This window comes from Balaenoptera ricei, chromosome 11, assembly GCF_028023285.1.
Source record: "Balaenoptera ricei isolate mBalRic1 chromosome 11, mBalRic1.hap2, whole genome shotgun sequence".
Lineage (NCBI taxonomy): Eukaryota > Metazoa > Chordata > Mammalia > Artiodactyla > Balaenopteridae > Balaenoptera > Balaenoptera ricei.
Window position 1 is genome coordinate 105,021,398 of NC_082649.1, and position 23,660 is coordinate 105,045,057.

The 23,660-nt window shown below is 54.4% G+C and overlaps 1 protein-coding gene across 1 annotated transcript; it reads right to left on the bottom strand.

Annotated features, from left to right (window-relative positions):
• Nucleotides 1–352: 352 nt before the first annotated feature.
• On the bottom strand, nt 353–1,528 carry LOC132374215 (histone H1.10). Its single transcript, XM_059937750.1, has one exon. It carries the CDS (start codon nt 1,412–1,414, stop codon nt 773–775), a length of 642 nt encoding a protein of 213 aa, XP_059793733.1. The 5' UTR covers nt 1,415–1,528; the 3' UTR covers nt 353–772.
• Nucleotides 1,529–23,660: the final 22,132 nt, after the last annotated feature.

Genomic DNA, 23,660 nt, shown 5'->3' on the forward strand with positions numbered 1-23,660 from the left:
AACCAGAACCCGGCTCCACTGTCCCTGTCACAGCAACACGAAGCCTCTCTGAATTCGGAGTCAGTAAGCTCGGTGAAGGCCCAGCGTGCGGTGACTTTGTGAGACCTGAGGGTCTCTAACCCGCAGACCCCGCAAAGCCCCCGCTCCCCCCCCCCCAGGCGGTGGACCCAGCTTCTCATCTACCAAGGTAAACTCCGCCCTTCCTTGGGGACCAACCGGCCCCCGCTCGTGCCGGGCTCCGGGCCTGCACCTCTAACGGATCCGGGGTGCTGGGGACCCACCCCCCCCATCCAGCCCAAGCCCCGAGGCGGCCGCGCCCAACCCTACTCCACTCGGAAGAAAACAAGAGCGATTCAAAGGTTTAAACAATTTATTGTGCCCAATTTATTGTGTCCCAAAAAAGGCGACGAGAAAAAGCTGCGCCGCGCGGCCCCGCGCCCCGCGCGATTGCTCGGCGCGCGCCCGGAGGCAGGGAGGGCGGAGGCGGGAAGGGCTGCGCGGCCATCCTCGTCCTCGCGCGCAGGCGCGGCGCGGCCTTCGGTGCCCGGTAACCAAGGCGACAGCCGTTGCCAAGGGCGAGAGCCAATAGGGGCACCGCCAGGGCCGTTTCAAAAATCTAAAGCAAACAAAAAAACGCTCCCACGCGGGGGATGGGCAGGTCGGCGCGGGGCCGGGTCCCCGTAAGTCGGAGCGCGCACGGCGGCCCGGGCCGGTGCCCCGCGCAAAACCTACGTGCACTCGGGGTGGAAAAGTGGGCGCCGGGGCCCCGCGTTCACTTGCGGCCCTTGGGCACTTTGGGCACGCTGGGCTTGGCTGCCTTCTTCACCTTCTTGCCGCCCGCGGCTGCCGCCTTCTTGGCCTTGCTGCCTTTGTCCTTCTTGGAGGCGGCACCCTTCTTGTGCGAGCGCTTCTCGGGCTGCGGGCCCTTGGCGGGCTTCTTGTCCGCGCGCCGCGCAGCGGCCGCGCTCGGGGCCGCCTTCTTGGCCTTGTGCGCAGCAGGCGCCGGGGCGGAGGCGGGCGCCGGGGTTCCGCGCCGCTCCCCGCCGCCCTCCAGCTTCTTGCGGTTGAGCTTGAAGGAGCCGTTGGCGCCCGTGCCCTTCACCTGCAGCAGCGTATCGTTCTGCACCAGCGCCTTGATGGAGTACTTGAGGTAGGTGCGCCCGTTTTGTTGGTCGAACCATGCCACCTTCTTGGCCTCCGCGTAGATCTTGGCCAGCGACGAGCCGTTGCGCTCGCCCAGGCGGCGGATGGTCTCCACCACGAGCTGGCTGTATTTTCCGGGCTGGTTCTTCTTCTTGCTGTTCTTCCTTTTTTTGGAGGGGGACAGCGAAGTCGAGCCGCTGGCCTTAGCCGCCTTCTTGGCCGCCCCTTCGGCGGTCGTCAGCGGCAGGGCCTCCTCCAGCTCCACAGACATGGTGGCGAGCGGGTTGGTGGCGGGCGGGGCGCGGAAGCCCGGGGGCCGCGCCGGGAAGAGGAAGGCGAGGGGCCGCGGGGGCGCCGGGGGGCTGGGGGCGCGCGGCGGCTCCAGGCGGGAGCGGCCGCGGCCGTGCCTGGGGCCGGGCGGCAGGGCTGGGGTGGGGGCCGGGCCGGCCGGAGCGGGGGTCCCGAGCCGGGGCCGGCGCGGGGGCGGCCGGAGCGCAGGAGTCCGGCGCGAGGCGGTCAGAGCGGGGATCGTCTCGGAGCGGGTTTAGTCGGCCTCGCGAGCGTCGCTGCCGCCTCCGCCAGAGCTTGCTGGGCGTGCGCGCTGGGCTCTGGCGAGGAGGGCGCCCCGCTCCGCTTTTATGGCTCTACGGCGGACCACGTTGAGAACAACAACAGCCTGGTCCGGGGCCAGCGCCAACTTGTGCTTCTTGGAGCCCCTTCCCCGGCCGCTGGCTTCCCAGACCGCGCCTCCCCGGCGCCGCCGCGCTCGCCGCCGTGCGCCCCGGACAGGGCCCGAGCTTGCGGCACGGCGGAGAGGCGGCCCGCGCCCAGGGAGGGCTCGGCAGAGGGGAACGGAGGGACGCACCCTAGGCTGCGGTAGCGCGAGAGGAGGGGGGCACCCCGTTTAGGGCCGAATAGCGTGGGCCCCCGGGGAGGCCCCGCGGCCCGGAGCTCGGCGGTCGTCAGCCAAGAGTGGTCCACGGGTCCCCAAGCCCAGACCGCGTCCGGGGGGGCCCGGGCCTGCCCGCTGGACGCGCTTTAATTTGTCCGAACTAACACAGGGCACGCCCTCACGCGGTCGGCTGGGGCAGTGTGGAGGGAGCCGGGACGTCTTCGAGGGGGGTCTCCGCCAGAGTGCAAGGGTAGAGCGGATGCTGGCGCCCTCCCCTGCGCGCCCGGGGTCTCCTTAGGCCTCGGGGGCCTGGGCAGGACGCGGGAGGCGGCGGAGAGGACCGCAGGTGCTTCTCTGGGGACATTTCCTAGCCGCCGCCCCCCGCCCCCGCCCCCGCCCCCGCCCCCGCCGCAGATGCTACAAGGGCCCCATTTTATGGTGGGTGAGCAGCCTCCACCATTCCCCCCAAAGCCAAATGGTGGCTCCGGCGGGAGAGAGGGGGAGGCCGCGGACCCCGGACGGTTTCCCGGAGAGGATGGGGGAGGGGAGTTGCTCCTCGTTCGGGGCCACACCCCTCCCCCTCCCATGTGGGGAGCGCAGTTGAGAGCGGGGGCTCCCTCTCCGGGTACCAGGCGGAGGCTTGTGCAAATCTGGTGGCCTTGCCGCTGTGTCCAGTATTGGGGGTGCGGAGGAGGCGCTGGACCATCTTTCTCGAAGCCAAAGGAGCCCCCACTTGGGGAGCTGAGGCCACGGGGAGACGCTCCGGGAGGAGGGAGGATCCCTTTGGGGTGAGTGATTTAGGCCCGGATCCTACGGCCACGGCAGGATAAACAGTCCCCTGAGGCCCGAGCATGGAGGAGAGGTGGTGGGGCGGGGGGGGGGGTTGGACTTGAGCTCCAGGGGTGAGGAGAGCTGCAGGCCGTGAGAGCCAAAAAAGCGGGGCGCGTTTCGGGCCTTCTGACCCAGCAGGCCCCCTGAGCGGTCTGTGCTTCCCCCGTCACAGCGCTTGTCCGGCCCCCATTTGCTTTCCGACAAGCTGGGGAATAAGCCCCAGGGGAGAAGGAAATTGAGGCTGGTGGGGTGTTTGCGGGGATCAGGGGCTTGAGCCACAAAAGGGGGCAGAGAGTACAGCCCGTAGGAGAGGGAGGATGGATCTCAGCCCGGGCTCCTGCAGAGAAGGCCAAGCCCCTCTCCCAGGGAGGAGGGCTGCTTAGCGAGCCCAGCCCAGGTGATGAAACACCATCCGAAGTTCCTAACTGGGGGAGGGACACACGGGTCTGTGAGAGCTGAGCCCTGGGAGGAATGGGGAGCAGTGGCAAGGAGCTTGCAGATACCGCGTGGCTTGAGCAAAGACCTCGGGTTCCGAAGATGCAGGGTGAGAAGCAGCGAGGTGTAGACCCCGTGCCCCCGAGGGGTCTGCCTGGGAGCAGAAGCCCCGGGAGTGCGCAGAGGGTGGGTGTGCTGGGGGTGGGCGTGGTGGCCCTCCCGGGAGGACTCGGGCGCACTGAGGTGGAGTGGGGCAGGGGCGCCCACGAGAGCTGGCGCAAGGCACCCGGCTGACTGCCAAGAGGGGCTCCAGCTTGGGTCTCTGAAAGGTCAAAGGGAGAGCGGAGGGTGATACCCCCGAAGGACCCCTGACCGAAGCCTGCCCAGCCGTCGCCGTGGAGGGGGGCAGGTCGCTGGAAATGCGAATTTGGAGCTGGTTGCAGTAGCAGGCGGGGTGAGGGCTGTCTCCCCGGGTCATCGGAAGGGAAGGAAGGACGTGGGCCTGGCCGGAGAGGGAGGCTGCCCATTGGAGACAGAGGAAGACCGGTCAGAGAGGAAGGGAGGGCCAGGCGTGGCTGGTGTCCTGGAAGCCGAGGAGGAGAGAGTTTCAAGAAGGGCCGGTCTGTCCAGTGCAGCTCCCTCAGGAAGCTGGTTGATCCTCAGAGCCGGCTTCTGAGACCCTCTGCCTGGACCCTGCCTGTTTCGTCTGGTGTTTTACTAAAACCTAAATTAGTTCCAGGATTTAAAAATCAGGCGATTTCAGTAAAAATGCAGTCCACATTTCAGATTTCCCTTTAAAAGATCGGAAGATTTGACCGGGGTGGGTTGGGGGGAGTGGGCAGAGGGTGCGGGGCCTGAGTAACAGTTCAGTGAGGGGTGCTGGGAGGCTCTCTTGCCGTAACTGGAGGAGAGAAGGAATCAAAGCAGAGAATGGACACACGCAGGCAGGGCAGTGTGGCCCAGACCACAGGGAGGACACAGCAGACAAGGCTCAAGAGTCCACACCGGCCCTGGTGGGCTCCTTGGCCTGCACAGAGGGGGTTGCTGCCTGGGGCCCAGGGCTCAGGGAGACTAATTCTAGGCTTTGGGAGTGGGCAGGGAGGTGATTTCCTGCCAGTGACCTCATTATACAAGTGAGGACACTGAGGCCTGGGTGGCAGTTAGTAGCTTTATCCAGTTCTCCAGGACTCTAGGCCTTAAGGGATGCCTCTTGAACCAAACGCTCCTGGGTAGCCCCCTGCCATCCTTCTAAGGACATCACAGGTGGGGAAGGCCTCACGTGGCCAATGGGAAAATGCCAAAATACGGGAAAAGGAGCACCTGGAATTGGCCAGGGCCTGGCGGAGAGGGCCACCCCTTCCCCAGGGCCGGGGGTGCATATTCTGGGCGGGTCCACTCTCCCTAGGCAGGCTTCTCCAGTCCTGGGGCTCCAAACACCACCCATACATTGGTGACGCCCATTTCTGTCTCTCTCCCAACTTAACAGGCGGCCACGAACTGCCTGCGGCCTCCCCTGGGACGTCTAAAAAGTGTCTCTTCTGTGTCATCGCTGAAACAAAAACTCCCCATTTTCTCTTGCAATCCTGCTCCTCCCCAGACTTGCAGAAAGCATGGGCCCCTCCTCATCTCTTCTTCCCTCTCCCCTGTCCCCCAACCCACAGGTGCCTGCGTGCACTTCTCCCCCAGCCGCCGCGCTTGCCGCCCTCCCTCTCCGGCCTTTTTGTTCCTCCCACGCACCAGGGGCTCCCACCCTGGGGCCTCCGCACCTGCTGTGTGGCTAGCTCCTTTCACCCAGAACCCATTCAGTGCAGCCTCCAGGCCAGCCGGGCCAAGACGCCTCTCTGGGATTCCTGTCTCGTTACTCTGCTTTATTTTCTTCATAGCACTTACGATCATCTGACCCTGTTTTGCCTATTTCTGGGGGGGCTCCGAGAGCGTAGCTGGGTCTGCCTTGCTCCTTGCCGGCCCCCAGCCCCGGGCACACCCTGCTTGGCGAGGCAGCAGCAGGAAGGTGGACTCTGGGAGTCAGGAGCTCCCCTCCCCCAAACTCCCTGTGTGACCCACCTGCCTGGGTCCCGGGCGGGCTCAGTGTTGCCATCTGTATAAGGGGTACACGCACAAAAGGGCAAACAGAGGCACCTCCACCTCGGAGTGTTTCTGACAGCCTGGGCAGGAGTCCCGGGCAGGGAGGCCCAGAGGGCTGTGGGGTCTCCAACCTGCTGTAGGAAAGGCCCAGTCAGCTCTGGCCGGGCTGCTGGGGTAACAGTTAAGAGGCCAGAGGGTCTGTCTCCCCAGAAGGTGCTTTAAACTGAGAGGTTGGCTCCAGCCTTAGCCTGGGCTGGGCCCAGTTTGGGGTTTAAAATGTAAATAAGAGGCATTAAGTGCTTTTCAGTATTTAAGGGGGGAGACAAAGGGGAATTCACCAGACGAGACTGTGGGGAGGTTGCCTTTAAGATGCAAATGTGTATTGTGAAGCCCTGAATGGGGATGTGGTGAGGGCCTCTGGCCCCTCACCCCCAGGGCCAGCGGCGGGGCGGGGGCGGGACCGCCAGGCGGGAGGCTGAGATCAAAGGAGCGGACGAGTTGATGCTGACGCTTAGAGGAGGTGGAACGGGGGACTGGGCTGCCACCGCGTCCTGTCCTGTCCCCGGGGGCCCCGGCTGCCCACCACCTCTGCTTCCCCGCAGGGTCCCCCGCTGCAGACGCCCCCAAGGTGCTGCTGTCCTTAACGTGCAGTTTGTCAAGAAGGGACTTAGGTGCTACTCAGTGTGGAAGGAACCAGACCCCGGCGGAACCTGCCACCGCCTAGCGCTGTGTGTCAGGGTCACAGTGAGGGAGGCCCCCCCCTCCGGGGGACTGAGGAACGTGGGTTTCGAGTAAGGACCCCAACCTAGAGACGGGCCTGCAGTGCTGATCAGAGGCGCGGCGTGGAGACTGGAGCCTGTACCCTGGGGCGTGAACAGTGGCTCGGCTCCAGGAGGGGTCCCACCACCTCCCTCTGCCGCTCCTGCCCGAGCTGGGGACCTTCTCCAGGACTTTTACTTTTCTCTCCTTTCATTTCTTTAAGTGCTGGGTAGTTTTTTCTTGGTGAAGTTGTTTGTGGTGTAAAACCCAACGGGAGTATAAGGATGAGAAGTGAAAGCAAAGCTCCCGCCCTTGCCCCCAGCTCGCGAGCTGTGCGCGCACAGGGCTGCGTGTCGCTGACTCTGGACACCGGGTCCGCGTCCAGGTGGCCTGTCCTGAATGGCTGCAGCGCCAGCCGTCTGGTCGTGTCCTCCTGCGGGGCAGGCGGGGCTGTTACTAAGGTGTTTCCGTGACTGTCCTTTGTTCACGAGCCCAGAACTAGCCGCCAGATTCACTGTTACAAATCGAGTTAAGCCTTGCTGCCCCCCCGACCGTGCAGCCCTCCGAGCGCCCCCTCCTCCCCGCACCCGCGTCCCCCGTGAGCGCCCATCCCGGCTTCTGTGACTCCCCCCAGCCTGGCCTGTGTGTGTCCCCACCTCCCCACCCCACTTCAGGCACCGCCATCCCCCCAGCCCCCGTGACCTGGCCGCCTCCTCAGGGCTTCCCGACACCCCGTCTCTTCTGGGCCGCGGCCACCAGCCTTTGGGGGCGTGAAGGGACGTGGCATCCTGCCCCCCTCACAGCCTGGCTCTGCCCTCCCCACCTTCCCCTGCCCTTCTTCCTTTCGGCCTCGGCCCAGCCCGGCCTCCCCTGCGGGGGTCTCTGCCTGGCAGGGCCAGGCCTGGGGGGAGCAGTGGAGTTGGGGGGCGTTTGGGCCCTTGTTTCAAGGACAGGGGAGCCGGCGACTCTCCTGGCCCAGGAGACGCGGGCTCCCGGCCCCCCTGTCTGCGGGGCAGGGGTTTCCTGGAACCCAGGCTGCCCGTTCCAGTGCCCCCGGGGAGGGAGCCGGCCCAGTGGGCGAGGCCAGACTTGTCTTCCAGCCTTGGGCTGTGGTAGAGCTTGACATCTCTTCTCCAGAAGGCCCGGGGTTTGAGGCCCGAGGAGCCCCGGGCGGGTTTGCGATAGAGAGACCATTTGGGGAGGGGCCCCGGCGACCAGGACAAAACCCGACAGACAAAGAAACCGTCCTCCACCGTCGCCCTGCGGGGCAGAGGCGCCGACAAGGGAATCATGGCTCTATCTCCTTTCTTACAAGCAGCCTCAGCCGCGGAGACACTCCTGTGGGGGCCGGGGCGGGGGGCCCGCAAAGCCCTAAAGGGGGCGAGAGCAGCCTGGGCCCGGCGCCGGGCATCACCCATCCTGTGCGGCCGGGGCTGCGTTTCTGCCTGCGGCGGAAAACCGGGACCCAGGAGAGACTGGGTGAGGTCCCCGGTGACCCCTGGCCAGGAAGAGATGGCAGAGCATTTGCTGTTTACCTCATTTCAAGGCGGGCCCCCCCCCCCACTTTCTAGCACTTGGTCTTACACCACCTATCGCTTTCTCATGCCTGCCACCCCCAGGAGAGCAGGGACCTGGTCAACCCATGCTGCACAAGGCCTGGCACGTAGTAGGTCCTCAATAAATATTCGTTGAATGAATGAGATGGGAGTCAAACCCTGGCGGGCTTCCCGTCCCAGTGCGAGTCTGCGCGGTCCCAGGGCCGAGCCGAGAGCCCGCGGGGCCTGCGAGGCTCGCAGACGCTCATGTCAGTGTGACTGGCGATCCCGACATTCTCTCCTGGTCAAGAACAATTCACAGCTGCCCTGAGAGGCTGGGACTCTGCTCCCTAACTGCCGTTGTCCGGGGGGGCTGCCCCCCCCCGCCCGGGCCCCCGCCCTCCCCGCTCAGGACCCTCCAGGACTCCCCGACTGGCCTGCAGCACTTGGGCCTGCTGACCTCTTCGACTTTACGTCCTGGCGCCCCTGCCCTCCCCGCGGCCTCCCTCCCGGAGCCCACTTCCCACCCCTGGTTTGATTTCCATCAGCTCCTTCAGTCCTGTCATCCTGATTCCTTTTCTCGTAAGTTTTCTGTAGCTAAAGTATCTTTTATTTTAGCATCTGTCCCCCACCCCCAAGACCTTGTCTGTCTTGTGTAGCATTGAATGATGAGAATCTAGAAAGGAATCTAGCTCCAAACTCAGGAGTTAGGTCCGTCAGGACTCAGAATTATATTTGTGAAAGGGGGAAACAAAAGCCACCAGACCAACACCTAGTCTAGAGCTTGACATAAACGGCTCTCCAAAAATGAGTTCCCTTACTTTATTTCCCTCTAATCCGATATTAATTCTTGAACGCTTTGGGACCGTCGATGTGGGAAGGACCCTTAGACCCTGTCTTGTCGTCCTGTCTGCCCTGTCCCCATCTTACGTGAAGAAGCTGAGGTCCAGAGAAGAGGCAGGGCTCACACGGTGCCATTGGATTGCGCTCCAACTCTGATTCCCAGCGCAGCGCTCTTGCCCTTCCTGACCCTTCATCTGTCCAGTTAGCCAGGGGCGGGGGAGGGACAGCAAGGCCAAGGCTAGGTCCCAGGATGAGGACAGGTGTTCGCCAAGCTCCAGCCTTGTCTGGGTGCAGAATCTTTCCATCCGGGCCAGGCCCCGGAGCCAGGGAACAGCAGAAGGGCAGCCGGAGGAGGCCCAAGCACTCTTCAGGCCTCTAAGCTCACTCTGGACCTGCCTGTTAGGCACCATCTGCCCCAGAAGATTGAGAAAGCCTCAGAGTGGATCTCCCTGTTGCCAGATCTTCACAGAGGCCAAGGTTTTCTCAAAGCCCCCATTGGACCCCATCAGATCCTGCCCACCCCTCAAACACGCGGGCGGCTTTCCATCACACTTAAAATAAAATACAAACGTCTCTCCAGGGCCTTATGCGGCCTGCCTTCCTGTCCCCGCCCTGGACAGCCGGCGCACCCCACGCGGTGTCTTTGTGCTGCTGTCCCCTCCTCCTTGGACTCTCAGGCCCTATTTGTTGTTGCCAGTCAGGTGAATAACACCCCAGGGGAGCCTTCCCTAAACACCCCGTCTGAAGTAGGGCCACCCACCCCCATCTTTCACCGTCACTTTGACAAGTTTTTCTTTAAAGCACTTATCACTACTTGAGCTTTTGCATTTATAGCCTAGTCTCTCCTCCCCACCTGGAGTCAGCTTGTCTGGTGTGTGGGTCACCGAATTCTCTGTACTTAGCATATGGTAGATGCTCAGTAAACATTTGTTTGAGTAAGTGAATGAGAAAGGGCCCTCACAGGGAGTACAGAGATTCGGCCCGTTTTTTCTGCCCAAGGTATTAACCTGCGCGTCCGGAGAGCCTGAGGGTTAGGGCCAAGACAGCACCTTCCCCTGCCCTCCCCCTTACCCTAGGCCTTCGACGAGTGAGCAGTTTGCTCCAGAGGAGGAACTAGCATTTCAAACGGGAGAGCTTGGGGCAGCTTTCTGTGTGGGGAGCGGGGACAGTTCTCGGGAAGGACAGTCTTCACCCCTAGGGTGAGCAACGACCACGGCCGGGTCAATCTGGGGTCAATCGCTGTGGAGGGGACTGAACGGAAAAGGTCCCCGGGATGCTCGGAGAGGAAGCTCGTCTCTGCGCCAGGGGGAGCGGGAGCAGGCGCCCAGCCTCTGCGTTTTCGGCTGCCCAAGTCCCCTCCGGGCTTCAGGGGCGCGCCGCGTGGTCTCACCCGCATCCCCGGCCCTTCCGCGCCCGCCTCCCTCCCGCCCCGCCGGTGCGGCTGGACGGCCGGGCGGGTAACTGCGCTCAACTGCGCTCGGCCCGCGGCGGGCGTTGGGCGCGCGCCCCGCCCCGTCTCCATGGAGACCGCGCGCCCGCCTCCCAACAGCCCACCGGCTGCGCGGCTCCGGGGACCAGACGCGCGGATCCTAAAGCTTGGAGACGCATGTCAACACGCGGACCGCCAGACCCCCTTCTCGACAGGCCCAGGGAGGGGCGGGGGAGTCCTCTCGTTTAGCAAAGGGTCGATGCTGGGACAGGTTTGGGAAAAGGAATTGAGCCAAAGCCTGGAGAGCTTGGACCCTTGGGTGCTGTTGCTGGTCCAGGACCTGCACTGGAGCTTTCCTGCCACAGGTCCTCCTGAGGCCTTGCTAAGGTTCCCCTGGGGTGGCGCCGAGGCCAGACCCCAGGACTTCGTCCCCTGGGCACAGATCCCTCTGGTCACTCCCTGCGGGGCTGCCCTGGAGGAGGCTCTGAGATGAGAGTCTGTGAAGGACGCTGCAAGGCTCCCCCCGACGCCGCCGGGCAGCCACGAGGGAAGGCGTCCCTCTGTGGGGACCACTGGCCCCCACAGATCCCAGCCAGGCTATGGCAGAAGCTCTGCAAAGCTGACCTCGGTCTTTGGCCTCTGCCTGGTAGGCTCAGAGAACAGCCTAGGCCACATCTACGCCTGCCAAGGAGACCAACTGCTGGTTTCCTCCCAAGACCCGCACCCTGCACAGATTTTTAGGTGTCCACAGCCCCAGCAGAGGACTGGCTAACCTGAAAGCTGACTTCTCCCGCGATATGGCCAAGTGACAGCTGGTGCACACCTGACCTGCCACTGCACCAACCACTAGAGCTGGCTTCCAGAGTGACCTTTTAACTTGTCCTCACTGGTCACTCCTGATGCTGCCTTCAAGGCCTGTACAGTCGGCACCTGCTGGCCTTTGTATGTCAGGAATCCACACCACCAGCCCCTGTGGTGACACCGGACACTGGGGACCAGAGCTTCGCAGATTTGCCTGATGGTAAACCACCAGAGATCTGTCCTCACGTGGAACCACCACACTGCACACCTCTGTGCCTTTCTTGTCCACCTGTGTGGGATGCTTTTCTATTCGAATTTTGTCCCAGGAAACAAAAAAACAAAAGTCCAAACCACAACAGAAGACAAAAGCATTAATTTTATCTGTCCCAGGGTTCACAGACTTACAGGCCTACCTGGCCAGGTAGAAAATATCAATGAATGAGATGGTTTGCGAGGGACTGGTGACCTGGGGGGCACGGTGGGCCCATAAGGGGGCAATGAGCCCAGCCCCCACTGCTATGCCAGGTAGAAGGCAGGCCCCGGGCTGCAAAATACTCTGAAGAGAAGTGGCAAAACGGTATTTTTTAGTATATAATCTCTTGTTTTGTTCTTTAAACATTATTCAAAATTCAGATTAAAGGGCTTCCCTGGTGGAGCAGTGGTTAAGAATCCGCCTGCCAATGCAGGGGACACGGGTTTGAGCCCTGGTCCGGGAAGATCCCACATGCCGCAGAGCAACTAAGCCCGTGTGCCACAAGTACTGAGCCTGCGCTCTAGAGCCCACGAGCCACAACTACTGAGCCCTCGTGCTGCAACTACTGAAGCTCGCGCGCCTAGAGCCCGTGCTTCACGGCAAGAGAAGCCAGCGCAATGAGAAGCCCGCGCACCGCAACGAAGAGTAGCCCCCGCTCGCCACAACTCCTAGAAAGCCCACGCGCAGCAACAAAGACCCAACGCTGCCAAAAATAAATAAATAAATAAATTTAAAAATTTAGATTAAAGAAAAAATTGTAAGAAGTAAAACAAGGCACGTCTGCAGCTCAGGGTTGGCCTGCGTGGACTTCAGCACAGATTCAGCCCTGTCTGCCCATGATGTTATGAAAACTCCACTTAAGCCTGCTGTGAGCAGACCCCCTGGACGCTCTTCTTTGCATGTGCCTGAGCCCCAGAGATCCCTCTGTGTTACTGGCCAGCTGGGGGCTCCTCAGGGCGGGACCCTGCCTGGCCCACCTCCCTCACCTGCTTCTCCCTGAGGAGCAAGGGCTGCCCAAAGATTCTTTACCAAACTGATCCTGCAGCCAGTCTGGAAGGAGATGGAGAGGGAGGCGGGGGTCTCTGCGCCTCTCAGCACCAGGTCCCAGGCCAACCGCGCGGTGCTCTCTTCCCGCTTTGAGTTTGGCCCCAGACTTGGGAGCCGACTTTCTCAAAAGCCCCTCCCACCCCTTGAACCTAGAGGTCAGGGTGGGAAGAGCAGCGCAACAGCCTGGCTTCCAAGGCAGCTTCCGGCAGCATCCGCCCCGGCGCTGAGATTCCCACCCTCAGCCCTGAAAATCTGCACCTAGTTCCTGGCCCCTTTCCGGACGGCTTATGCGCTAACCAGCAACGTGCGTTTGTGCGCAAGCCCGCGCCCTGCTCTGGGGCTCCAGCGGTCAGCCCTGGGCTCCTCCAGATCCAGGTGTGACTTCCCAGGCGGACGGTTCCTGCGCACAGTGAGGGGCGTGTGACGGTAGTTCCTCGGGCTTCAGGCCTTGACTGAGAAGGGAAGGGGGTTTCTCTCTTCCCCTTTCCAGAGACATATACAACAGAAATAGAAACCAACTGCTCCGCCCTCTAATACTTGTCTGCTGCCAGCCCGTCATCTCGCAGGACCACGGACACTGGAACACGATGACCACGGTGACGCCGGCTCCTCTCCTAGTTCCCTAAGGAGCCTTGGGCCACGGCCTCTGCTGATTGGTCACAATCCAGAAGAGTGGTTCTTAACCTGGCTGCACACTCAGATCACCTGGTGAGCTTTAAAAAACACCAGCGCCTTCTCCCAGGACAGTGAAATCCAAAGTGCCAAAGGTAGGGCCCAGGCATGGGGATTTTTTCTTCCAGTTTTATTGGGGTATAATTGATGGGCACTAGGATTTCCGGGGGATTCTAGGGCATTACCAGAGAAAGAATGCCTGCCTCGGGGCAGTGGAAACGCTGCCCTGCCCCCAGCGGGAGGAGGTGAGCCCTGGGGCTCCCCGTGGTCCAGGGGCAGGCTTCCCAGCTTCCGGGATGCTGGGTGGGTGAGAGCCACTCCAAGGGCGGGGGGCAATCTGAGTCTGGGGCCTTTCTCAGGGGAGGGAGGGGTGCCTGTTCTTTGGCCCCCTCGGCTTCCACCTCCTTCAGGAAGTGAGGCTGGCAGGCCTTGCCCACTGGCTCTTTTAGAGCTTGATGGCCAAAGAAATAGCCCCACCCCACTGTGCCTTCCCACACCTTGGAAGAAGGTCGTGTTCTCTATATACACCAGGGAGTGGCAGCAGAAGTCGAGCTGGCAGAGCTGTCTTGTGTGCGGTGTGGCTTTGCCCACGCACGGGCGCTCCTGCTGAAAGGGCAACCCTCGCAGGGACATCACAGAGGATGGAGGTTGTTTGCGGGCAGAGGCAGGGGCACCTGGGGTTCTGTGAGGCTGAGCCTTCTTTTCAGGTTTCGTGAGCTGCAGACACTAATTGCCTTTGACTTTTTTAGCTCGGCAGTTTCCTTTTTTCCCTTTTTTTAAAAACAAAAATGAGATGCACGTAACAAACTTTTTACCATTTTAACCATTTTTAAGTATACAATTCAGTGTCATGACATCTATTCACAATGTTGTGCAACCATCACCACTGTTTATGTCCAGAAGTTTTCCATCATTCCTAACAGAAACTCTGTACCAACTAAAGAGTAACTCTCCATTCCCCCACTGCCCACATCTATTCTATTTTCAGTTGATAGGAATTTTCCTATTCTAGCTCCATCTAAGTGAAGTCATACAATATTTATTTTTCTATGTCAGGCTTATTTTACTTAGCAAAATGGCTTCAAGTTTCATCCATGTTGCAGCATTATTCAGAATTTGTTCCTTTTTTGTGGCTGAATATTATTCCGTTATACATATATAAACCACATTTTGTTTACCCATCATCTGTTGATGGACACTTGGGTTGTTTCCACCTTATAGCTATCGCAAATAATGCTGCTGTTAACTTGCTATACTTGCTACTTGCTTCAGTAGTTGTGGCTCGCGGGCTCTAGAGCACAGGCTCAGTAGTTGTGGCGCACAGGCTTAGTTGCTCCAGGGCATGTGGGATCTTCCTGGACCAGGACTTGAACCCGTGTCCCCTACATTGGCAGGCAGATTCTTAACCAATGCACCACCAGGGAAGTCCCTTTTGTTTTGCTTTGAATAATAGCCATACTACTGGGTGTAAGGTGGCTTTGATTTGCATTTCCCAAATGACTAGTGACATTGAGCATCTTTTCATGTTCTTATTGGCCACCGGTGTATCTTCTTTGGACAGATATCCAAGTCTTTTGACCATTTTTTAAATTGCCCTGTTTTTTTGTTACTGATTTGTAGAAGTTCTTTATATGTTCGGATATTAACTTTTGCTGCAAAAAAGTCCTTAATTTTGATGAAGTCCAACTTACCTATTTCTTGTTTCCTGTGCTTTTGCTGTCATATCTAAGAAGTCATTGCCAAATCCAGTGTCTTGAAACTTTCCCATGTTTTCTTCTAAGGGTTTTATAGTTTTAGCTACAACAGTTAGACCTTTGATCCATTTCCAGTTAATTTCTGTATATGTGTTAAGGTAAGGGTCCAACTTCATTCTTTTGTGTGGCTATCCAGTTTCCCCAGTACAATTTGTTGAAGACTATTCTTTCCCCATTGAATGGTCTTGACACCCTCGTTGAAAATTAACAGACCATATATATACCACTTCCAAGTGCTCTGTTCTATTCCATTGGTGTATATGTCTGTTTTTATGCCAGTGCCTCACTGTCTCGATTACAGTGGTTTTGTATTAAGTTTTGAATCAGGACGTTATTTGTCATCTTAACAGTTATAAGCTTCCAATCCATGAACACAGTATCTTTCCATTTATTTAGGTCTTTAATTTCTATCAGCATTGCTTTGTACTTTTCAGCGTACAAGTCTTTCACCTACCTGGTTAAATTTATTCCTAATATTTTATTATTTTTGATGCTATCGTAAATGGAATTATTTTCCTAATTTTTTTTGGATTGTTTCTTGTTAGCATATAGAAATGCAGCTGATTTTTGTGTGTTCATTTTTGTATTCTGCGATGTTGCTGAAGTAGTTTATCATCTCTAATTATATTGTGGACTCTTCAGGGTTTTTTTTTTAAATTTAACTTTAAGCATCTAGTATTTTTTTTTAATATATTTTTCTTAACCATATTTACTTATTTATTTATTTATTTTTATTTTATGGCTGTGTTGGGTCTTTGTTTCTGTGCGAGGGCTTTCTCCAGTTGCGGCGAGCGGGGGCCACTCTTCATCGCGCTGTGCGGGCCTCTCACTATCGCGGCCTCTCTTGTTGCGGAGCACAGGCTCCAGACGTGCAGGCTCAGTAGTTGTGGCTCACGGGCCTAGTTGCTCCGCGGCATGTGGGATCTTCCCAGACCAGGGCTCGAACCCGTGTCCCCTGCATTGGCAGGCAGATTCTCAACCACTGCGCCACCAGGGAAGCCCCTCTTCAGGGTTTTCTACATATAAGACTGTGCCCTCTGTGAACAAAGATACTTTTACGTCTTCCTTTCCAATTTGGAGGCCTTTTATCTGTTTTTCTGTCCTAATTGTTCTGGATAGAACTGCCAGTGCGCTGTGGAATGTGGTGATGGAAGGGGGCCTCCTTGTCTTGTTCCTCATCTTAGGGAAAAGGCTTTCAGTCTTTAACCGCTGAGTATGATGTTGACTGTGGGGTTTTCATATGTGGCTTTTATTATGTTGAGGCAGTTTCCTCCTATTGCTAGTTTACTCAGTGTTTATATCACGAAAAGGTGTTGAAGTTTTAAACACTGGGATATAATTGACACATACCATGATATTAGTTTCAGGTGTACCGCTGTTTGTATATATTGTGAAATGATCACCACAGTAAGTGTAGTCAAATCCGTCACCATACATCGTTACAAAATTTTTTTTTTCTTCTGATGAGAACTTATAAGGTCTAGTCTCTTAGTGAAACTTCAGGGGCTGCTTAGTTAAATCCATTTCACCTGTAACCTGCCTTGACTCATCAAGGCGGTTTTAATTGTTGCTACAGAAAGACCTGCGTGTCCTCCACGCAGCCTAACAGTGTCCGGAAGCCCAGAGTCAGCTGCACCCGGTTGGAGCTGAGCCGGTTGAAACCGGTTAGGACCGCCGGCCCTCCAACTGGGCCTGCGCAGGTGTCCCCGGGGCGGCCTTTGGAACCTGCAGAGGCCGGCGGCCTACTTCCGCCTGCTCACACCCTTCTTCCATCGCTTTTCCCCACGCACCCCACGCGCAGACGCCGCCCTGCTTCCTTATTCCTTCTCCCGAAACCACCCGGGCCCCGTGCCTGCCGGGGCGTTTGTTCTCCTGTCTCCTCGCTCGGCTTGCCGACCTCGGCCGGCATCTCAGCTTGTGGCTTGCCGCGCGTCAGGTAAGACAGCTTGTTTCAGCAACTTTGAAATATGCAGTCGAGTATGATGAACCCTGGTCGCCATCCCGAACGTTACATTCCCAGGACCAACGTTGTAACCGGACGCCTGCCCCCCTTGACCCATTTCACCCACACCCCCCCGCCAGCTCTGGCAACCTCCAGTCTGTTCTCTGTGTCCGTGGGTTTGGCTTATTTATTTATTTTTAGATTCCACATATCAAGGAGATCACACAGTATTTGTCTTCCTCTGACTTACTTCGCTTAGCCTGATGCCCTCAAGTCCATCCACGATGTCATAAATGTCGGGATTTCCTTCGTTTCTTATGGCTGAGGAAGAGTCCATTGCATCCGTGTACCGCATCTTCTCTATCCGTTTGTCTGTTGATGGACACCCAGGGTGTTTCCATGTCCTGACCGTTGTGACTAGTGCTGCGGTGACCGTGAGGGTGCAGCTGTCTTTCGAGTTGTGTTTTCACTTCCTTCAGATAAATACTGAGCAGTGGAATTGCTGGATGGGTTGATAGTTCTGTTTTTTTAATTTACTTATTTGTTTGTTTTACTTTTTCACAAACCCCTGTGTCGAGGGCTGACTTTCAGTAGATCGTGGCGAGGGAGCTGCTCTGCCGCGTTCGAGGCCCGACCCAGAAGCAGCTCGTCTGCAGACGGTTCAGCACCAGGTTCCCCACTAACGTGCGGTGCATCATTCTGTCTTTCATTTCTTGAGGAACCTGCATCCTCTCTTCCACTCCCACCAACAGTGACAAGGGTTCCCTTTTCTCCACATCATCACCAACACTTGTTACTTCTTGTCTTTGATAAATAGCCATTCTGACAGGTGTGAGGTGATATCTCATCGTGGTCTTGACTGGTTTCCCTGATTAGTGATGTTGAGCATCTTTTCACGTCCCCGTTGGCCATCTGTGTGTCTCCTTTGGAAAAATGTCTCTTCAGATCCTTTGCCCGTTTTTAAATTGGATTGTTTGTTCTTTTGCTTTTGAGTTGTATGAGTTTTTTAATATATTTTGGATATTAAACCCTTATCAGCTATATGATTTGCAAATATTTTATCCCATTCAGCAGGTTGTCTTTTCATTGTGTTCATGGCTTCCATTGCAGAAACTTTCTAGTTGAATTTTTTCAAATGCTTATTCTGTATCAGTTGAGATCATGTTTGTTTGTTTGTAATTTATTTATTTATGGCTGTGTTGGGGCTTCGTTTCTGTGCGAGGGATTTCTCTAGTTGCGGCGAGCAGGGGCCACTCTTCATCGCGGTGCGTGGGCCTCTCACTATCGCGGCCTCTCTTGTTGCGGAGCACAGGCTCCAGACGTGCAGGCTCAGTAGTTGTGGCTCACGGGCCTAGTTGCTCCACGGCATGTGGGATCTTCCCAGACCAGGGCTCGAACCCGTGTCCCCTGCATTGGCAGGCGGATTCTCAACCACTGTGCCACCAGGGAAGCCCGAGATCATGTTTTTTTGTCTTCATCCTATAAATGTCGTGTATCAATAGACTTTCGTATGTTGAATCATCCTTGCATTCTAGGAATAAATTCCACTTGGACATAGTGTATAACCCTTTTAATATGCTTTAGCAATTTCTGTTTTTACAGCAAGAATAGCCAGATAATCAATGACCTGAGAGGATTTTGATGATCCCCAGGGTAACCTGAGTTGATCTCAGAGTTGGAGGATCCTATCCCAGGGCCAGAAATGGGGGATGGCAGGCAGTTTCCCTGTCCTTCCACAACTCCTGGACAAGACAGCCCCCAAACAGTCCTTTCCAGGCGTGGAGGGCTGACTGGAGAGAGAGCCAGGGTCCTTTTTTTTTTTTTTAAGTTTTTGTGTTTTTTTTTGATGTGGACCATTTTTTAAAAGTCTTTATTGAATCTGGTACAATATTGCTTCTGTCTTATGTTTTGGTTTTTTGGCTGTGTGGCATGTGGGATCTTAGCTCCCCCACCAGGGATCGAACCCGCACCCCCTGCATTGGAAGAGGAAGTCTTAACCACTGGACCGCCAGGGAAGGCCCCAGCATGCTTTTCTGAACTGACAGCCATGCTGGCTTCTCCAAGTAGAAGGAACAGATACACGTGCAGACCCCACTTCAGCCAGTTGGCCTTTCCTCCCCTAAAGCGAGGGGTTTATTACAGCCCTTACCCTTCCTCCCCTCTGGCCTAATGTAGGGACTAACAGTTCGCCCGTGAGCTAGACTAGACCCTAGGTGGTAACGTACTTCCAGCGCTGGCTCCTTTCCCTGGAGCTTTGGCAAAATGGCGAGTGCCCAGCAACAAGGGCGGCTCTAGCCCTGCAGCGCCAACTGAGGCAGGACTCCCGCCAGCGAGCTCGCTTCTCCCCAGACGTCAGGAAACTCGGGAGCGTGAGCCCGCCTGGCAGAGCAGCCCCGCCAGCTCTCGTTCCGCCACACACCAGGGCTCCGGCAGCACCAGATGCCAGGCACACGCTTCTTGGCCAGCCCGTGCAAGTGACACACACAGGGAGAAGGCAAGTGTGCAGCGTGGTGGGTCCTCAGTTAGTGATCCATAGGAGCAGGTGGAAAACTGGACTTTGCCTGGTGTTTTCCAATTTCAAAATACTGATGGGGGGACTTCCCTGGTGGTCCAGTGGTTACGACTTACCTTTCCAGTGCAGGGGGCGCAGGTTCGATCCTTGATCGGGGAACTAAGATTCTGTACGCTGTGGGGGGAAAACAGAAATACTGGTGGGATGTGTGTAGGGGAAGTGGACCAAAGAATACGTGCAGGACTGCAGCCTAGTGGGGGTGGTGAGGAGAGCAAGTGCATATTTGAGATCCTTAATTTTTTTTTAATTAATTTTATTTTTAGCTGCATTGGGTCTTCGTTGCTGCGCACAGGCTTTCTCTAGTTGAGGCAAGCGAGGGCTACTCTTCATTGCGGTGTGCGGGCTTCTTGTTGCGGTGGCTTCTCTTGCTGTGGAGCACGGGCTCTAGGTGTGCGGGCTTCATTTGTTGTGGCAGATGGGCTCAGTAGTTGTGGCTTGCGGGCTCTAGAGTGCAGGCTTAGTAGTTGTGGCACACGGGCTTAGTTGCTCCACGGCATGTGAGATCTTCCCGGACCAGGGCTCGAACCCGTGTCCCCTGCATTGGCAGGCGGATTCTTAGCCACTGCACCACCAGGGAAGTCCTGTACCACATCTTCTTTATCCATTCATCTGCTGATGGACATTTAGGTGGTTTCCATGTTTTGACTATTGTAAATAATCCTGTTGTGAACATTGGGGTACATGTATCTTTCTGAATTATAGTTTTGTCTGGGTAAATGTCCAAAAATGGGACTGCTGGATCATATGGAACTCTATTTTTAGTTTTTTGAGGAACCTCCATACTGTTTTCCATAGTGGCTGCACCAATCTACATTCCCACCAACAGTGTAGGAGGGTTCCCTTTGCTCCACACCCTCTCCAGCATTTGTTATTTGTAGACTTTTTAATGATGGCCATTCTGACCAGTGTGAGGTGATACCTCATTGTAGTTTTGATTTGCATTTTTCTAATAATTAGAGATGTTGAGCATCTTTTCATTTGCCTACTGGCCATCTGTATGTCTTCTTTGGAGAAATGTCTATTAAGGTCTTCTGCCCTTTTTTAAGTTGGCTTTTTTAATTTTTTAATTTATTTTTTAGTTTTAATTTTTTTACAAATTTATTTATTTTATTTTTGGTTGTGTTGGGTCTTCATTGCTGTGCGTAGGCTTTCTCTAGTTGCCGTGAGCGGGGGCTACTCTTCCTTGCAGTGCGCAGGCTTCTCGTTGCAGTGGCTTCTCTTGCTGTGGAGCACAGTCTCTAGGCACGCGGGCTACAGTAGTTGTGGCATGTGGGCTCCGTAGTTGTGGCTTGCAGGCTCTAGAGCTCAGGCTCAGTAGTTGTGGCACACAGGCTTAGGTGCTCCATGGCCTGTGGGATCTTCCCGGACCAGGGCTCGAACCCGTGTCCCCTGCATTGGCAGGCGGATTCTTAACCACTGCGCCACCAGGGAAGTCCCATCAGAGAATGTTTTGCCTACGATCTCTTCTAGGAGTTTTATGGTGTCATGTCTTATGTTTAAGTCTTTAAGCCATCTTGAGTTTATTTTTGTGTGTGGTGTGAGGGAGTGTTCTAACTTCACTGATTTACATGCAGCTGTCCAACCTTCCCAACACCACTTGCTGAAGAGACTGTCTTTTTTCCATTGTATATTCTTGCCTCCTTTGTCAAAGATTAATTGAGCCATAGGTGTGTGGGTTTATTTCTGGGCTCTCTTTTCTGTTCCATTGATCCGTATGTCTGTTTTTGTACCAATACAACACTGTTTTGATTACTGTAGCTTTGTAGTATTGTTTGAAGTATAGCAGAGTTATGCCTCCTGCTTTGTTTTTTCCCTCAGGATTGGTTTGGCAATTCCTGGTCTTTCATGGTTTCATATAAATTTTTAGATTATTTATTCTGTTTCTGTGAAAAATGTCTTGGGAATTTTGTTAGGGATGGCATTAAATCTGTAGATTACTTTGGGTAGTATCACCATCTTAACAATATTCTTCTAATCTAAGAGCATGGGATAGCTTTCCATTTCTTTGAATCCTTTTTAATTTCCTTTATTAATGTTTCATAGTTCTCAGGGTGTAAGTCTTTCACCTCCTTGGTCAGGTTTATTCCTAGGATTTTTTTTTTTTTGGTTCTATTTTAAAAGTTACTTGTTTTTTACATTCCCTTTCTGATATTTCATTGTTAGTGTAAAGAAATGCAAGCGATTTTTTGGTTTTGTTTTGGTGTTTTTGGCCTCACCTCGTGGCATGGAATAACTTCCCCAATCAGGGATGGAACCCATGCCCCCTGCAGTCGAAGGGTGGAGTCTTAACCACTGGACCACCAGGAAAGTCCCTGCAACTGATTTTTGAATGTTAATCTTGTATCCTGCTACTTTGCTGAATTCATTTACTAGATCTAGTTGTTTTTGTGTGGAGTCTTCAGGGTTTTCTATATATAGTATCATAGCATCTGCATAAAATGACAGTTTTACCTCTTCCCTTCCAATTTGGATACCTTTTCTTTTTCTTGTCTGATTGCTGTGGCTAAACTTCCAGTACTATGTTGAACTGAAGTGGTGAGAGTGGGCATCCTTGTTTCAGATTTTAGCGGGAAGGCTTTTAGGTTTTCACTATTATATTGGCTGTGGGTTTGTCATAAATGGCTTTTATTATGTTGAGATATGTTCCCTCTATTCCAGTTTGGTAAGAGGTTTTATCATGAATGGATGCTGAATTTTGTCAAATGCTTTTTCTGCATCTATTGAGATGACCATTTGGTTTTTGACTTTTCTTTTGTTAATGTGGTATATCACATTGATTTTGCAAATGTTGAACCATCCTTGTGAACTTGGGATAAATCCCACTTGGATTCAAACTTGGGATCGTGGTGTATGATCTTTTTTTTTTATGTGTTGTTGGATTCGGTTTGCTAATGTTCTGTTGAGAATTTTTGCATCTATATTCAAAGATACTGGCCCGTAATGTTCTTTTTTGGAGTGTTCTTTTTTATGGCTGAGTAGTATTCCAGTGTATTTATGTACCACATCTTCTTTATCTATTTATTTGTCGATGGATATTTAGGTTGTTTCCATGTCTTGGCTATTGTAAACAGTGCTGCAATGAACATAGGGGTGCATGTATCTTTTTGAATTAGAGTCTTCTCTGGACATACACCCATGAGTGGGATTGCCAGCTCATATGGTAGTTCGATTTTTAGTTTTCTGAAGAACCTCCATACTCTTCTCCATAGTGGCTGTACCAACTTACATTCCCACGAACAGTGTAGGAGGGTCCCCTTTTCTCTGCACCCTCTCCAGCATTTGTTATCTGTAGACTTTTTTTTTAAGAACAGCTCTCTTTTTAAATTTTTTTTTTATTTTTTGCCCCCACACATGCAGGATCTTAGTTCCCCGACCAGGGATTGAACCCCCGTTCCCCTTGCAGTTGAAGCATGGCGTCCTAACCACTGGACCACCAGGGAATTCCTGTAGACTTCTTAATGATGGCCATTCTGACTGGTAGGAGGTGGTACCTCACTGTAGTTTTGATTTGCATTCTCTAATAATTAGTGATATTGAGCATCTTTTCATGTGCTTGTAGGCCATCTGTATGTCTTCTTTGGAGAAATGTTTATTAAGGTCTTCTGCCCATTTTTCTACTGGGTTTTTTTTTGTTGTTGAGTTGTACAGGGCCACTTTCAAATGTGAGGTCAAGTTCTTGCTTATTTGAAATTCAAGGAGGATTAAGGCCAGGTGATTTTCAGTGCACAGGTTCAAGGTGAAGTTCAAGATCAAGCTGAAAAGAGCGAGGCACAGAACACTGGATCAAGGTCAGGTTCCAGGTTAATTTGAAAGCTTACCCAAGGTTGCTTCAAGGGGATTATGGTCAGGAACATCCTGTATGAAGGACAAGATTGGACTTGAGAAGTTCAAGGTTAAAATCAGTTTCTCAATATGAGACATTGGCAGCATGATCTGGATCAGGGGTGAGGGTCAATTTCAAGGTCAACTTCAAGATGATCAAATTCAAGGACCAGTTCAGCTCTGGCTTTGGTTAACGTGCAGCATCGGGAGGGTCATTCCAAGGTTGTAACATAAGTGTGACACAGGGTCAAGTTCAGGACAAGGTAAAAATTAGGGCAGTTCACGAGGAACACATATCCATAGGGTGAGAGACTGGATCAGGGTCAGGCTCAAGATCAGTTTCAAGATAAACATCTGGTTTGAGGCAAAGTAGGAAGTCAACCTAAAATTAGGACATCATGTGGTCAGGTCATTTGGAAGGCAAGGAAGTGCCAACATCACTGTGAGGTCCAGGAAGATCTTAGGGTCATGACAAGGCAAGAGGTTCAACCTCAGAGTGTATCTGGCCGAGAATCAGGGACTGGGTCAGGATTAATGAAACAAGATGAATATACTCAGCAATATACTTTCACCTCAACAGCAAGCTCTTGCTGAGAGCTTGAGCCAATTAGGATGAGTCTAATTAGTGGTAATGGGGAGAATCCCTATTACTGTAAGCAAGCTTAGTCTCAACCATTGCAGGTCAGCATAAACCATGATGACGGACCTACATTCAGCTCTAGGGCACGTTCATCTAACTAGTGCTACTGGAAAGCACTACGTGCAGACAAGCTCAGCCTCAGGCATTCTTCTCACAGATAAAACCTTATTGCTGGTTAGTGTTAACTAACATGAACGGAAGCAAT

What these genes read in the sequence shown, in the direction of transcription:
- LOC132374215 (XM_059937750.1), bottom strand. Translation starts at nt 1,414, where the DNA reads ATGTCTGTGGAGCTGGAGGAGGCCCTGCCGCTGACGACCGCCGAAGGG.